The sequence below is a fragment of the Diaporthe amygdali genome (genome assembly GCF_026229845.1).
Source record: "Diaporthe amygdali strain CAA958 chromosome Unknown NODE_4_length_2575358_cov_65_588622, whole genome shotgun sequence".
NCBI classification, from domain to species: domain Eukaryota; kingdom Fungi; phylum Ascomycota; class Sordariomycetes; order Diaporthales; family Diaporthaceae; genus Diaporthe; species Diaporthe amygdali.
In genome coordinates this window covers 569,306-583,869 of record NW_026517024.1, presented here as the reverse complement: position 1 = coordinate 583,869, position 14,564 = coordinate 569,306, and the positions used below count along the sequence as shown (strand labels likewise).

The following is a 14,564-nucleotide window of genomic DNA, read 5'->3' as shown; positions in this document are numbered from 1 at the left end:
TATAAACGATCCCTCGTGCCTTCTATCACATGGCAGTCCATGCTGCTGCGCAACCCACGAGGCTATCGTGCTGTCCCTTGAGCGCAGGCGCGTATGACCACTATGTATAATCCTGCAATATCTTGCAAATCCACCTCATCTAATCGATAGTGTCTTCGCACCCCTGCCCATGCCTGTCAAGAAACAGGCTTGTCCTTGAACCATGCCACCCCATGCTCCACTACACACACATACGGGCGACTGCGGTGTGGCGGATGTCCCTATGCGGGAAGGTTTTCTCTCGGCTCCCAATCCCATCGGTGACAGGCAGAGCAGAGGCTGGCAGCACTTTGGTGGCATGTCAGCTAACTCCTTTCTGCTAACTCGCCGGTATTCATGCAAGACCGGCTATCCGGTTCTTTGCGTGGGCTGCTTGTGCGATGGTCTGTGTCAAGTGACAACGGTCGGACCCATAATCTGCAATATCGAGAAGCAGGGCTGCGGCCAATATTTCATATCTCTTGCTTTCGTGTGCTCTACCCTGGTCCTCACCGACTGTATTCGATCATAATGCAGACAAGAAAGACTGTATTGATAATTGCGACTCATGCCCCGCCTCTCACACAGACTCGCAACATGGACACTTCCCCTCTCTTAATGTATCTGCCGTTGACTCCACCACGAATATCGTGTGAGCAAGTCACCCTGCTTCAAGGTACACTTAGACCTACGACTAGAGCTGGACTGAGGCAAGATCGACTTGGATTAGGAGGTATATCTGGCATCCCACCCGCTCTTAGACGCCAACGAACCAGGAGCTGAACCAGGAGCCCGTTGGTGACCATAATTCAAGAACGTCGACGGCGCGAACTGGCGGCCACTTAGTGTGTACTATCATCTCGACGTGGGAACAAACCAGCAGGTCGGGCTTGGGTACAACAATTGAGCCAGAGTGGAGACCACAACACGGAAGGGGGTGACCTACCTATATCTCTCAGGCATTGCCCTAAACAGTTGTTTCCTCCGCCGCATGGGATCAAGCAGCTCAGCTTGTATGTCGCTGTCAGAAGCTATGGCTACGGGATTCCGCAAATTCACACAGCTACCTCCAGAGGTCCGGAATGTCATCTGGGAGCTCACTCTTCCAGAACCGCGTGTGCTTGACATCTATCCCGCATCGACGAGCCAGAAAACTCCGGCGAGGCAGGGCTTGCGCTTCGCAAATGAAACGACTGAACGACCGCCGGCCGCATCGGCCGTTTGCCGAGAATCTCGCTCCATCATCCTGTATCATTATAAGCCCCTGACTCTCGGCTCAGCGACCAAATACGTCGACCTGTCGCGAGATATTCTCCTCCTCGAATCCTGCCTTCTCGAGAGAGAGCTTTACCGCACACTGCTCTTTATGAGTAAAGTGGCCCGAATTCGCAACGATGTCCGCAGTATTGCTTTCGGAACCTCCTACAGCGCGAGCCTTGGTGGCATTTGGCACCCATCATTGGGTCGCGAAACGCCAAAATCGCAGATCAAGAATGGCATGACAAAGTTCCTGGAGCGGCTGTCTGTGTTCCCCAAGCTGGAGAGGGTGATCTTTGTGCTCTACCAGGAAGCACAGTATGAAGTGATGGAGTTGCCGCGGACGGTTAGTGCGTGGGACGGACACCTCAGCCAGAATGCGACGTTCTATTTGGCTGGGACGAAGCCTCCACAGGCCAGGGAGATATTCAGCAAAGCGTCGAGTGTTCATCATGGCCATGCCAACATTAAAGGAGAGCAAACTGAGCGCACTGGACCGACCTCGTGTACGATGCCCTGGACACAAGAGAAACCGACATGGCCGCACGTCAACGAGCTCAGATACTACTCGCTTGTCTCTGAAGAAGACTGTGATGCGCAAAAGTTAGACGAGAGGGATTCAAAATATTATCATGGGCCTTGGCCCTGCACAATGGAAAATCTGAGACGGTTCAGAATGGACTGGACTCGGGCTGTGGATACGGCTGTAGAGAAGCTGCATGTTGATGAGCCATCTCATCAAAGCTGCTGCAAGAAAAGAGGTCGGGACTTGGAAGACGAAGAGTTGCAAAAACCAAACAAGAAACAAAGCAGATCGACCACTGGGGTGGGACTCAAGCTGCCCGCCATGGAGACTGCGAGCTTGCTCTGGCGTTATGCACTGCCGGCCTCGTCAACGATGATTAGACGTCCAGCTGCGTCCGCCGCAGTTCTTGAGTGACACCTCGTACTCGAACCTCGCACTCGAAGGATGATCGGGGACTGGAGAGGAGGCAAGAATATGATAGAGGACGTCCTTCCATGGCTGCCTGCGGGTCCCTCGACGCAGATTCGGGCCGCACGGAGGAATAAGGCGGCGACTGGCTCCAAAATAGACAACCGCTGGCTTTTGAGTCAAGATCTCTTGGCCTAGATGATCAATCCACAATATCTAAACTCCACTGCTGGCCTCCATCTCACACGCTTCTGCTTCCTCGTCTTTGAAGTATCATTGGTCGTCTGGCCTTCCTGCAATCAAAGAACAGTACAGGTAGTGGAAGGCTGGCAGCTCAGCTCGACCTATCATGAACATAGTATGTGATAGGCAACACTTGTCGCCTCTAGGCACCGATTTCAGTCGCACGGTTTTTGATGAGGTGGTAAGGATCGATGTTGAATGTACACAGAACTTGAACGAGTCGGCTCCGTGGCACTGGCCAGCCAAGGAGGTGGTGCCACCTTATCGGTTGTGCCACCATTGTGGTTTGCGGGTTGTGCCCACAAGATTGACTTGCTTGTGCGCATCCAGATATATCGAAGCCATTGAGTGGATGATGCTGATCACTGTTGGATTGTGTATCGTCCGGCCAGTGCTGTTGCAATTGAGTTATTCCGAGCCCAGGGACGTACAGGATCGTGCTTGTTATCAACGGTGTTTCTTGCGCCATCTGCCCCCCAGCCTGCGGGCCTGCACGTCGAGAGGCCCCAGCGACATTTCTGGGCCAGCGGTTCGTCAAGCTGCCGTGCAGACCTGCAGACCTGCAACCAATGCGACATCGAGCTTGGCCGGAAGAGGAAGGAAGCCCATAGCCGGTGCCTGGATCTCACTTGGGCATGGCATCAGGGGTCCTGTTTTCCCCATCATCATCAATTCCCGTTGCTGGAGCACGAACAAGTGCTTACTTCTACATCGACCTCTTGACTCCTCAAATTGCACTGCATCCTCTTGCCCCTCTCTTTTCCTCGGATTCACCTCGGATCTCCCTCTGGACATCGCTCTAGATGGACAAGAACGACGCGGCGACTCCAGCACATTAGTCTCAATTATCATCTCGATCTGTTCATGATGGTCGGAGCATTGCACGCTCTTACACTTGATTTTGTATAAATTCTGTGCCTTGGATATCTATACCTGGCTATTCTTATCTGCTCTGGTTCCCCGGTTCGAAATAGAAAATAAAGTGAAAAGAAGAAAACTTTCTTCCGCCATTATCATTTTCACCATGACCCAAAACGCGCATTCAAACGGCTCAAAGAGCCATGCCGCTCACGACACAGCCACAGAACGGACGCCGCTTCTCGCAACAAACGACATCACGCCAACGGCAGACCCAGCAGTATCCGAAGCAACAACGCTACATGGCTCAGGCTCAGGCACGTTTATAGGAAACGCTGCCAGCGACCAGGATGAGGACAATGAACCACCTTTCCCGAAGTGGCAAATTCTTTGGATATGCTTCGCTCGCCTGGTCGAGCCGATGGCCTTCTTCTCCATTTTCCCTTACATCAACCAGATGGCTCAGGAGAACGGCAATCTTGATACCGCCGATGTGGGCTTCTACAGTGGACTCATAGAGTCCCTATTCTCGCTCACCCAGGCCATCTTCATGATCTTCTGGGGCAAAGCCTCTGATAGGCTTGGGAGAAAGCCCGTGCTCGTCTTCAGCCTGGTCGGTGTCACCATTGCAACCTGCCTGTTTGGATTTTCCAAGTCAATCTGGGAGATGATCCTGTTCAGGTGCGCAGCTGGTGTCTTCGGGGGCACTATTGTTACTATGCGCACAATGCTGGCAGAGCATAGCACTCCCGGTACTCAGGCCGTCATCTTCAGTTGGTTCGCCTTCTCGGGAAACGTGGGCATCTTTGTTGGGCCTCTCCTAGGCGGAGCTCTCGCCGATCCAGCCCACCAGTATCCTGGAGCATTTGGCCATGTCAAATTCTTTCACGATTATCCATACGCGCTTTCTAGCCTTGTGGTTGGGCTTTTGGGCTTCGTCTCTGTCTTTACCAGTGCCTTCTTCATCAAGGAAACTCTGGTAAAGGCACCCAGCTCAGAAAATGGTACTGTTAAGCCAAAAGAAGAAGGTCGCGGCATTTTGCAAATCATCAAGGCTCCAGGTGTCGCCATGGTTCTATACGTGTATGGACACATCATGCTTTTGGCGCTTGCTTACACAGCCATATTGCCCGTCTTTTGGTTCACGCCGATTGGATTGGGCGGATTCGGGTTCAGCCCGATTCAGATTTCTCTCATGATGGCTGTTAACGGTGTTGCTCAGGCATCCTGGCTCCTTCTGGTCTTCCCGCCCCTTCAGCTTCGCTGGGGAACCAACAAGGTCCTCCGCCGCTGCTCAGATGTATATCCCTTCTTCTTCGCCCTCTGCCCCTTGGGAAATTATATCCTGAGAGGCGGCTTCGATACGGCGTTTTGGATAGCGGCTCCGATCCTTCTGGCGATTGGTAGCGGAATAAGCATGAGCTTTACGGCGATCCAGCTTGCGCTGAACGATATCTCCCCCAGCCCCGCGGTACTAGGCACGCTCAACGCGCTCGCTCTGACTGGGACCTCGATCTTGAGATCTTTCGCGCCCGCTGCGTTCACGAGTCTCTTTGCCCTGGGGGCGAGGACGCAATTATTAGCTGGTTATGCCATCTGGGTTCTAATGGTGGCCATTGGAGTGAACTTTACGGTGATCTCGAGGTACATGCCAGAACCCAAGAAGAATCCTGCTCCGAGAGAGCAAGCAGTAGAAGGCGATGGAGAGGAGGCCACATGAGAGGGATAGGCGACTGATCATGGGATGAGCACCAGCTTCAAATGGGATACCTTGGGGCTCACCTTGAGGGTTAGAATAGATACTGATAATATAGACCAAATTTACGCCTCAGCCACGCTTGCATCGGAGATCCATTGGTCACATTTTTCCTGGCTTGGGAGGGGCACTTGGAAGAAGCTTCAGGCTGGAGTACTGGTGGGACTCTGTCCCGTGCCATTACTTTTGGCACCCATGCTCAGAGAAGTCTTGTTGGTGAAAGGCTCAACTTTCCGCGGGACAACTTTTACTGGCAGAGAGAACACTGGGTAGGGGAGATGATCAGCTATAAGTGAGCTGGTTTTCACTACTAGCCATCCGGCATCGATGTCGTCGTATAGAGAGCACTGATCTATACGGTAGAAGCAGTGGACAAAAGCGAATAAAACCATGCGGATATACAAGAATCGCTTCGGTGGGTAGGCAATTTTACAAGCATTCAGAAATTCACGTAAGATTTTAGGCACGAGCTTCACATGGAAGACGTTGTGCGATAGACTTTCGTATCCACTGACTTACATCTGGCATATGCTGCTCTCTTGAGCCTCCACAAAACTTTGTGATCCCTGCAAAGCTGTGGACGAATCCCCACGCCGAGTGATTCGGTGACATTGGTGTTGGAGGAATGCGCCGCCGGCCCACTGAGGTGCATCAGACAATCCATACTGTTGGGTGGCGTAGAAAACGATTGTTTTCCTAAAGCGGTACAGCGCCTCAGGGTGAGGATTGTTTTCCAGAAACGTAGGTACAACACAGCGGTGGAGGTGCTAAAATCTCACGCAGAACCTCTGCCCTCCTTATGCAATGATCCAATGCCAGGAATGCGACGTCTCTTACCATACCGCCTAGCGGAGTCTGAACCTAAGGCGGGGGGGCTTCGAGCATATAAAGGTGACGGACAGCACCGGCAGAATGAGCGTTTGCCCAGGTGCACACCAGAATCTACAGTCTCTATAGCTAGCTTCGTGCAGAAAAAGCAAACTTCAAGATGTCGGCCGAACGACGATGGAACCAAAGACGCTTCCGCATAGAGGAGTCAACCACGCAGAACGGCGGCCAGCGCACCGTTTTCATCGAGTACATGACTCCGGGCACCACCGTCCCGCCGCACTACCACACCCGCTTCGCCGAGACGTTCGACCTGCTCGAGGGCGCCATTACCGTGTATTCGTCGGCCCAGACTCCCCCCGGCGGTGACGAGGGCGCGGACCTCGACCTCCTGGAGGAGTCGGCCCGGCAGCTCGAGCCCCGCAAGGAAGCCACCGTGCCGCCCGGGGTCTACCACAAGTACCTCGTGGGCGACGAGGACACGGTGCTCCGGGTGGTGGTCACGCCCGGGGACGCGGACTTCGAGAGGGTCCTGATGATCCAGAACGGGCTGGCGGAGGATGGTGAGCTGGAGTCGCTGGGTGATAATGTGTTGCTGATGGTTGTGATCAGTCAGTGCTCGTCTCATTTTGATCATGCCCCTTCTGGACTGCCGGTAACGGCTAAGGACTCTGTGAAAAGCCGCCTGAGCTTCCCGCAGTCTTTCACTGTCTGCCCTAGGCGAAATAGCCCAAATACGCAGTTGGCTGATTCTATATCTTCTTTTTAGTGGGCTTGGCCGATGCTCACCTTCTCGGACCGGCCAGGGCCATGCTGGATGGTGTCTACGCGAGCCAGAAGCAAGAGGTTGAAGACTTGAAGGCAAAGCTGTTGGCCAAGTACGACAACGAGGACAGCTTGAAGAAGCTGCTGGCGAAGGATCAGTCGGACAGATAGCACGTTCTCCCGGAAGGGACGTGGCGAGCAACCTGCTCTCGGAGTCGACCATTTGCTCATGGGAGGGTGGTGAGAAACTGTTTAAATAGGTTCCTAGAGATTAGGGCGTGTGTGAACCACTGGTGACACTTGGTAGAATGAATGAAAAAGCACGAGTCACTTTGCATATTGCAGATCCCTCCAATACCCTGAACGCTCACTAATGAGGTTCACACTAACTAATCACTGTTCAGGAGGCTGGGCCTGTAGTCACTGAAATTGCTGACAAGAACTCCAGTACGACTGTTACCATTGATGTTTATCGAAACACATGTCACCAGTATCATCAGCAGTGATCATCATGGCTCTGAACAATGCAGGGATCAGTCACATAGCTCCACACAATCGACGACGGCACACGTAGAGTGGGAAATGATATAGAAATTGTATTGCAGGGCCTCCAAAAAAACTAGACAAGTAAGGATATCATCGAAGTATAAGAAAGATCCAAACTGATCCCTTAGAAAATTCCAAACACCACGCTGTCATTTCGTGCCTCCCAAAATTGATCCCAGCTTGATCCAGGCGAGATTTCGTCACAGAAGCTCCACATCCCAAGCACAGGATACCTTCTCAAGTCGTTCAGTTGAATAAAAAAAGATCTCGGAAGGTCCACGAATGAGAAAAGGGCGGAACCACCGGTCGCTGTCATGCTGGTGCTGAGAAGAGGTTCATCCCAGGACCAGGTGTGCCAGGCAAAAGGCTGGTAGACCTGCGCCCCCAGCACTCAACAGCATCGACAGAAAGTGAAATCAGCGATAATAATATTCTCTGCCCCTCTTTCGATCCTCGATGTTGATGACGATCCTCTCTCTATCCTCCTCGATCCTCTTCGGTGGCGAGGGCGGAGCGGGGAGGTATCTCCTCTGCGGCGGTCCTTCGACGTAACGGTACGTCTCGTATTCCCGCCTCGTCGGGACGGGCACCATCCTCTCCCTCTCGATGATGACCTCCCTCTCCCGCTCATCGTAATGGCTATGGCTGCGGCTGCGGCTGCGGCTTGTCTTCTTCGAGGACTTGGAAGACGAGCTGGACGAGGAGGAGGACCGGGTTGACTTGGTCTTCTCGGAAGGCTCGACATCCACAGCGATCACGTCGATCTCATCTCTAGCCGACGACGGCGGTGGCGGTGGCGGCTGCAAGAAGACTGGCGGTGGTGGCCTGTGAATGACTGGAGGCGGCGGAGGCGGAGGCGGGGGGAGAGCGAGCACAGGTGGTGGTGGCGGCGGCTCAATGACTGGAGGCGCAGGTGGTGGAGCAGGTGCTGGTACGACAGTTGTGATCTTCCTGCGAAGCGTCACACTGCCGGGGGTAGGTGGCTCAAGGTAGACCACCTTTTTCTTGTACCTCTTCTCCTTCACAGGCACTGCACGGAAAGCTAGGTCAGCGATGGGGTTCTTCAATGAACGGTGTGTTATAGCAAAGTCAGGGAGAGGATGTGCAAGCGTGTGGTTTTGGGACTAGGTCAATACCCATGACTGGTACGTAGAAGTACATGGCTGTGTATATGTGTATGTATGTAGACAGAGCAGTGGAGGTATGTACACAGAAAAGCAGGAAAGATGAAGAAATTGGGCACACTGACTGATGAGTAGTAGCCCGGAAACAGCAGCTGGTTATTGATTATAAGAATTTACCCAACGTTGTCGAGAAGCTGTGAGGCGCAGGCGGAAGACGATATCGTCGTGTGAGCCGGGGGCGCGCAAGCGAACGTATGGTGTATATTCGTGAATCAATGCAGCAGTGATCTGCGGGTACCGTGTCTGCGACCGTGAAACAAGGTGCTATTTATATGGTGGATTCTCGGGGGCCCAGTAGAAAAGCTTAAGTGTGCCTGAAGGCGGGTCTCGGCTTGACGAAAGTGATGCGGTCGATGAGATCCGGGTCCAGGAGGAATGTTGGGGGCGCGGCACAATCGCAAAGATGTGAGGCGGCCGCAGGTATGGTTGAAGGTGGTGGGGGGATGATGGATGACGGGTCGAGAGAATGGGCTGTCTGTCTCTCGGCGGCGGGTGAGGAAGGGCTGAAAGGTTTGAAACTAGGAAGATGTAAAAACAAGACGCAAGGGTTTGGCCTGGAAGTCAAGTGGCCAAGGTTGGGTATATATTCGGGGCGGGAGAGTCATATGGAGTCTATGCTGCGTTATGATATGTGTGTAGCGCAAGTCCACGCGGGTCGACATCACCACATGGGGGCAGCGCATGTATGTGTACTAAGTAGGCGGAGGGACCGCCCTCGTAAAAAATGACACAGCCCGTCTGCGACCTTGATCACTTGCCCAACCTGCGCCTCGGAACGAACAACAGTGACATTCTGCCACCCAGAAGGGCCAAGCTAAGCCATTTTCCCTCCTGGCTCTTCCAAGGTTCGGCAGGTCTGCCCATTCCCGACAGGGTATCGTGGCCCATCAGCGAGTACAGAAGCATTCGAAGGTGCCATCTGCGGTGATGGAATTCCAGGTCGCATCTGCTCCCAGCAACAGGCTGCGACAACCCCTGCTACCCTCCACATGGTTGAGGGAGAGGGCCGTCGGGAGCATCTTCCCGTGGGCTGCGGGCGTGGTTGGGCAATGGGCCAGACCTCGCATCAGGCGATGACGTTGGCCTGCAGACCCAGACCACTGCCCAGAAAAGCAGGGAAAAAGATTCCAGGGTCTTCCTCAAGTTCTTGGAGGGCTGGACAGGCCTGGTGCGCTGGAGTGGGTGGCCTGGAATCGATCATGAGTGGCTGCAACAGAGCAGCCCCCCTGCAGGCAGGCCCTTCCCTGGCATCAAACTTGACAGCAGCCGAGCAACTCGTGGTCTTTGCCTGCTGTATTATAGCATGACGGCATCAGCAGCCAGAGTGGTAGATTCGTTGCCGAAACCTGAGTGCGCCAGTCGCTTTGATAGGGCTATTTCGCACGTCTAGGCGCTGAGGGCATGAACCATGTTGCTGGTGGTGTGCGCCGTGACCAGGAACTCCACAACGTCTTCCAGAGGCATAATAGGTCGTCCCAAATGTCAATAAGGTTTCTGGTCGTCTTGAGCGAGGCGGCTGGGGAACCATGCCCGCGGGACCCAAAAGCAAGGCTGGGCCTGGCCGATAGGGTGATAGGGTGATAGTGCATCGAGCTTGCTGAACTTGGGAAGCCGTTCTTGGGATTTGGGCCGCCAGGCGGACGGTCGGTTGCCCACGGTTAGCCTGTCGGCATACAGGCTGTCTCCGAGGTGTAACCTGGTAGACACGGCAACCATCGCGAGACCGCTCACGGTTTTGGAGGCGGTTTCATAAAACAATTTCCTCTCTGGCCCAAGGCTTCGCGGTCCGGTCTAATGTAGCAGGCAGGTCGGAAACCACCTGACAAGTGCATAGGGCGTCGGCACTCAGAGCGGGATCCAAAATGCCGCAAGTCATTGGGCAGTGATGATGTTGGGCCCAATCGTGCTGTGACCCGAGAACATGGAATCATGTCCAAGAAATGGAGCAGGAACAAGCAGAGAAGAGTCGGCCTCGGAGGGAAGAGGGTTTGGGTGGCTCGCAACTTCTTTTTTTCGGTGCCCAAGTGGGTGCGATCAGGTTTGGCGCTGGGCCTGCTCGCAGCCACGGGGGATCTTGAAGCCTCAGGTTCTCTTTCAAGATTCAAGGTCCAAGAGGCGAGTCGTTTTCAGAATCCAGACTGCTTCTCTTGGTCTCGTGAGGGAGACAACGCTCATCCGCAGCAGCGCAGGTACACGACATCCGTGTTCATCCTGTGCCTGTGTAAGCAACCACGCACCCACGTACCCACGAGTGACTTTCTCGAACGAGGGGTGGGCCCAGCATGTTACACAACCCATAGAAGAGGGTGCCTCATGATGGATGAATTTGAAGTCCCGGCATGGAACTCCCATCTTTGGTCTGCTGACCGCTTGGCAAGGTTTCCACCCTCGACTGTGTCTCGGCAAGGTCAACGAGTATCTCCCGGATGGCCTACTCTCTCAAACATGCTTCCACTCGAGTTTGCCATGCTGCTGACTGGCTACAACAGGTCTCTCAAGGTTGCATACAAATACTCCAATCGCAATGTACCGTATTTTCATGAGCCAACCCTTTATTGTGGTCCAAGAATTGTATTGTTATCGGGGTCTTCGCCCAATGAAGGGGTATTCTGTCTTCTGAAATTCCATCGCTCTCAACTGTCATGCTCCTTTGACAACCTTCTTGTACACTCATATTTTTCTGCTTAGACTACACTCAAGAACTACGAAATTGGACAGTGTACATTAGTTGTTTCAATCAGCCACAAGTAAGTGGATGTTGATGTAAGTCACTAGTGACTCCTTGGATGACGATCAACCTTGTGAGTGAGAACGGCCGCCATGACCTTGCCTCATATATGACAACTCGTGGGTCCTCTCTCACTTAAGTGGAAGTTCCATCATTATTCATAATAATTAGGATACGCAACGGCGAAAAGTGTTGGACGCAGACGTTAAGGATGAGACTGAAATGGTCCTGAGTGACTGACATGAACACGCTGCCTCTGGCATGATTCCCCTTAAGCGGAGGAAGTTTGTTACCCATACCATGACACGGTGGGCTCGTGGGTGATATAAAGTCACTTGAAGGAAAGAGCTCTTCTCTGAATGAACAGTACAAGACACCACTCAGTCTCTCAACCCTCGAGCCGGAGATGGTAACATCACAGAGAGAGAAACCCACCAATAGCCAGAAGAGCAGCCCAGCCCAGCCACTCGCGAGCAAATGTCCAACACCACCGATGACCCAAACGACCCCTCCTCATTCCTTTCCAAAAAGGCCCGCCTGGCCCACTGGATCACAGGCGGCACCAACCGCGGCCCATCGACCATGTCCTCCTTCAACCGGATGGTCAAAGACCGCAACGACTTCAAGAAAGCCAGCCAGGCCTGGGCTCTCGCCCAGGAGCGCGGTCTGGACGAGCACCAGGGACGATGGGGCAGGTCCGGCCTGCCGGGGGCTGTGGACGAGGCACGGGGGACAGCGCCGAAGCCAAGGGGTATGGCGTTGGTCCGGTGGTTCCGGGAGAACGGCGGCGCTGGGGACGGCAGGATTGGACGAGGCGAGCAACCTGGAGAGGCGGCTGCGCAGCCCGCCCAGCAGCAGCAGGAAAGACAACAACAGACGGGGCCCATAGAGGATGACATATACGGCGCGAGTGATGACGCCGGGACAACTGAAGGAGACAACACTGGCGATGGCGATACAGCCGCGAGGACAGTGACCGAGATCACGGTTCGGGCCACAGCAGACTGATGACCACTGCGGGGGGTGTCCCACGCGTGCTGCACAACAATGAAAGAATGAGGTGGTCGTACGCTGAGCCGCACTTCGAGTGTTGCCACTGCCTAGTCGACATGCTTGCAGAAGTAATACGAGGCAGCCCGTCGCATAGCATCAGTTTCATAACAATGATCCCTTTTAATTCCCGTCTACCGTAAAAACACAAGCTGGTAGTCCAACACGACATCGGTAGTATGTACAGTCCAATGCACCACCTCCCTCGTCACCTTCTTCCGGCCAATGCCACTATGGAAAAAGAAGCAAAATCCCCTCAAAATGCTGCCGTATCGTACTGATCATCCAACCATTAATATGACTCTTGTCGCTGAACCAAGCTAGAGAGCAATTGAGAAGAGTGCCTGCGTTGTTGAGGACCAAGCAGTGCCAGCAGCAATAGCAACTTGAGGGTTGATGGCGGAAGATGCATCTTCCGATAAAAATAGAACAGAAACCAACACCAGTTGGATACTTTCATGCCATGAACACCCCTTTCCTGCATCCCTGAGCAGACCAATAACACCCGTACGCCGCCGCAATGACCGAGTAGCGAAATCCCGAAAGGTATCATCATGACCTCTCCGCTTGCCGCGCAATGAATACAGATTGGCGCTGAAGAGTGTGATGTTGACATAAAGCTTCGTCGTTGGCCTATGAATTCATGCAGTGTCGTAAACTTGAGTAGTTGTTCACATGCTGAGCGTTGAGAGCTGTCGTAGTCAGAGGCTCGAGGCTATGTCGTTTCATGACCAAATGGCCGTATTGAATGACAGCCAAGCACACGACAGCCTCTTACTCATCGAGAGGTATGTCCAGGTCGTGGATGTCAAACGCGGCCGCGTTCTTCTTGGCCCACTGACGCGTCAGGATAGACGCCTTCAAGAACTTCTTGCTGGCATACTTCTTGAAGAAGGCTTCATGGCTAACGGGCCGTGCAAGGTAGTCAACCATGAGCTGGAGGACGGGCTCAATCTCTTCCTCGGTGTAGCCAGCATAGAATGCCAGCGTCGCGTCCCAGTCACCTCGGTCCAGGATCAGGCGTGCCAGGTACATAGCAGTGGCAGCGACATGAGAGGGGCGGTATGCCATGAAACGACGGTCGACGACGCTGATCTCTAGCAAGTACTTTGCGACGGTCCGGGTTTGGATGTCGTAGTTATCGGCCTTGGAGATGCGGCGCAGGAAGTTCATGGGGTTGGGGTAGCTGAGATCGTACTCGAGAGTCTGGAGGATGAAGCGCTCGGCAGACAGAATCTCAGACTCGGAGAATCCGTTGTCTGCAACGTGCTTGAAGTTACCGACATGAGGCGACAGGACCTCTTCGTACTTGGACGCGATGAACATCGCAGTGATGCCCACCAGCTGGACACGGTCGAGTTGAACAACCTTTTCGGACAGAAAGCGGTCAATGATGTTGATGGCCAAGAACAGAGTCTCTGGCAGGAGGTGGAACCGAGTGTGAACCTCAATGAGCCAGTCGACCAGGATGCTTCGTGTCTTCCACTCAAGCTCATCTTGGTGATCCATGTAGTCGGGGTTGGGAAGCGAGCTAGGCTCGAGTGTGAGAAGGTAGTCGAAGATCTCGTGCGCATACTCGGCCACCATCAGAGGGTCATCGTGATCCTCCAAGTCCAGGTTTTCGACGCCTTTAGGGTAGACAAATTCGCCCTCCTGGGGGGAAGCGGCGGGTTTAAGGGCAGGATCAGCAGCCTCGAAATCCTCCTTGGTGCGTCGGTTCTCCTTCTCTGCAGTGTGAACCTTCTTGCGGACGGGCTCGCCCTCCTCGACGGGCGTCTTCTCTTTCTTCATGGCTGGAGCCGCTGCGGGAGGGGCCTTTCTCTTGGAGCCGATCTCGCCAGGGCCTGATGCCTTGGTGGTCTTCTTGGTGGCATTGGGTTCCTTGGATGCAAGTGGGGCACGGGCGCGTGATGTGGCAGCTGATGTGCTCTTTTGGACTCTGTTCGCTTGTGTGGTCTTTGAGACAACGCCGGTTTTGGTGGCGGTGACCTTCTTTCCCTCGGTAACCTCGACCTTGGTGACATTGGAAACATCACCAAGAGCAGCACGCTTCCTGGTAGCGCCTGCGACATTTGTGTTGACGGCTGCCTTTTTGGATTGCAGGGGCTTGGATGGCTGTGACAGCTCGTCGACATTCAGGGCCGCAGCCTTAGCACGTGTAAGACGGGTTGAACTGCCGGTCATGCTGTTCTCGTCATTCTCGCTGGCGATGACGCGGGCGCGCGTAGTACGTCCCTATGAGCAAGGTCAGAACGGGTGCTGTGCCACAATATTGGTTGATATATCGCGTAATTAAGTTAGTGTTATGGGTAATATCTTACACCTGCGGGAGGCATGTTGTCGATTGACGTGTATTAAGATACCCGAACACTAAGGGGTTGCTGCAAAGTACAGTCA

General features: G+C 53.8%; 7 protein-coding genes across 7 annotated transcripts; 4 read left to right on the top strand and 3 right to left on the bottom strand.

Annotated features, from left to right (window-relative positions):
• Positions 1 to 1,051: 1,051 nt before the first annotated feature.
• J7T55_008358 (uncharacterized protein) lies at positions 1,052 to 2,215 on the top strand (the record flags this gene model as incomplete). The annotated part of the gene is made up of 1 exon (XM_053138667.1): positions 1,052 to 2,215. One exon carries the CDS (start codon positions 1,052 to 1,054, stop codon positions 2,213 to 2,215), a length of 1,164 nt encoding a protein of 387 aa, XP_052997634.1.
• Positions 2,216 to 3,476: 1,261 nt separating this feature from the next.
• On the top strand, positions 3,477 to 5,030 carry J7T55_008357 (major facilitator superfamily transporter; the record flags this gene model as incomplete). Its single annotated transcript, XM_053138666.1, has 1 exon — positions 3,477 to 5,030. The coding sequence occupies one exon, from the start codon at positions 3,477 to 3,479 to the stop codon at positions 5,028 to 5,030; it is 1,554 nt and encodes a 517-aa protein (XP_052997633.1).
• A 1,024-nt stretch (positions 5,031 to 6,054) lies between these two features.
• On the top strand, positions 6,055 to 6,830 carry J7T55_008356 (uncharacterized protein; the record flags this gene model as incomplete). The annotated part of the gene is made up of 2 exons (XM_053138665.1): positions 6,055 to 6,505; positions 6,664 to 6,830. 2 exons carry the CDS (start codon positions 6,055 to 6,057, stop codon positions 6,828 to 6,830), a joined length of 618 nt encoding a protein of 205 aa, XP_052997632.1.
• Positions 6,831 to 7,621: 791 nt separating this feature from the next.
• J7T55_008355 (uncharacterized protein) lies at positions 7,622 to 8,366 on the bottom strand (the record flags this gene model as incomplete). Its single annotated transcript, XM_053138664.1, has 2 exons — positions 7,622 to 8,235; positions 8,342 to 8,366. The coding sequence occupies 2 exons, from the start codon at positions 8,364 to 8,366 to the stop codon at positions 7,622 to 7,624; spliced, it is 639 nt and encodes a 212-aa protein (XP_052997631.1).
• A 1,505-nt stretch (positions 8,367 to 9,871) lies between these two features.
• On the bottom strand, positions 9,872 to 10,105 carry J7T55_008354 (uncharacterized protein; the record flags this gene model as incomplete). Its single annotated transcript, XM_053138663.1, has 1 exon — positions 9,872 to 10,105. The coding sequence occupies one exon, from the start codon at positions 10,103 to 10,105 to the stop codon at positions 9,872 to 9,874; it is 234 nt and encodes a 77-aa protein (XP_052997630.1).
• Positions 10,106 to 11,594: 1,489 nt separating this feature from the next.
• J7T55_008353 (uncharacterized protein) lies at positions 11,595 to 12,125 on the top strand (the record flags this gene model as incomplete). Its single annotated transcript, XM_053138661.1, has 1 exon — positions 11,595 to 12,125. One exon carries the CDS (start codon positions 11,595 to 11,597, stop codon positions 12,123 to 12,125), a length of 531 nt encoding a protein of 176 aa, XP_052997629.1.
• An 816-nt stretch (positions 12,126 to 12,941) lies between these two features.
• On the bottom strand, positions 12,942 to 14,503 carry J7T55_008352 (g2 mitotic-specific cyclin-b; the record flags this gene model as incomplete). Its single annotated transcript, XM_053138660.1, has 2 exons — positions 12,942 to 14,402; positions 14,489 to 14,503. The coding sequence occupies 2 exons, from the start codon at positions 14,501 to 14,503 to the stop codon at positions 12,942 to 12,944; spliced, it is 1,476 nt and encodes a 491-aa protein (XP_052997628.1).
• Between the last annotated feature and the right edge of the window lie 61 nt (positions 14,504 to 14,564).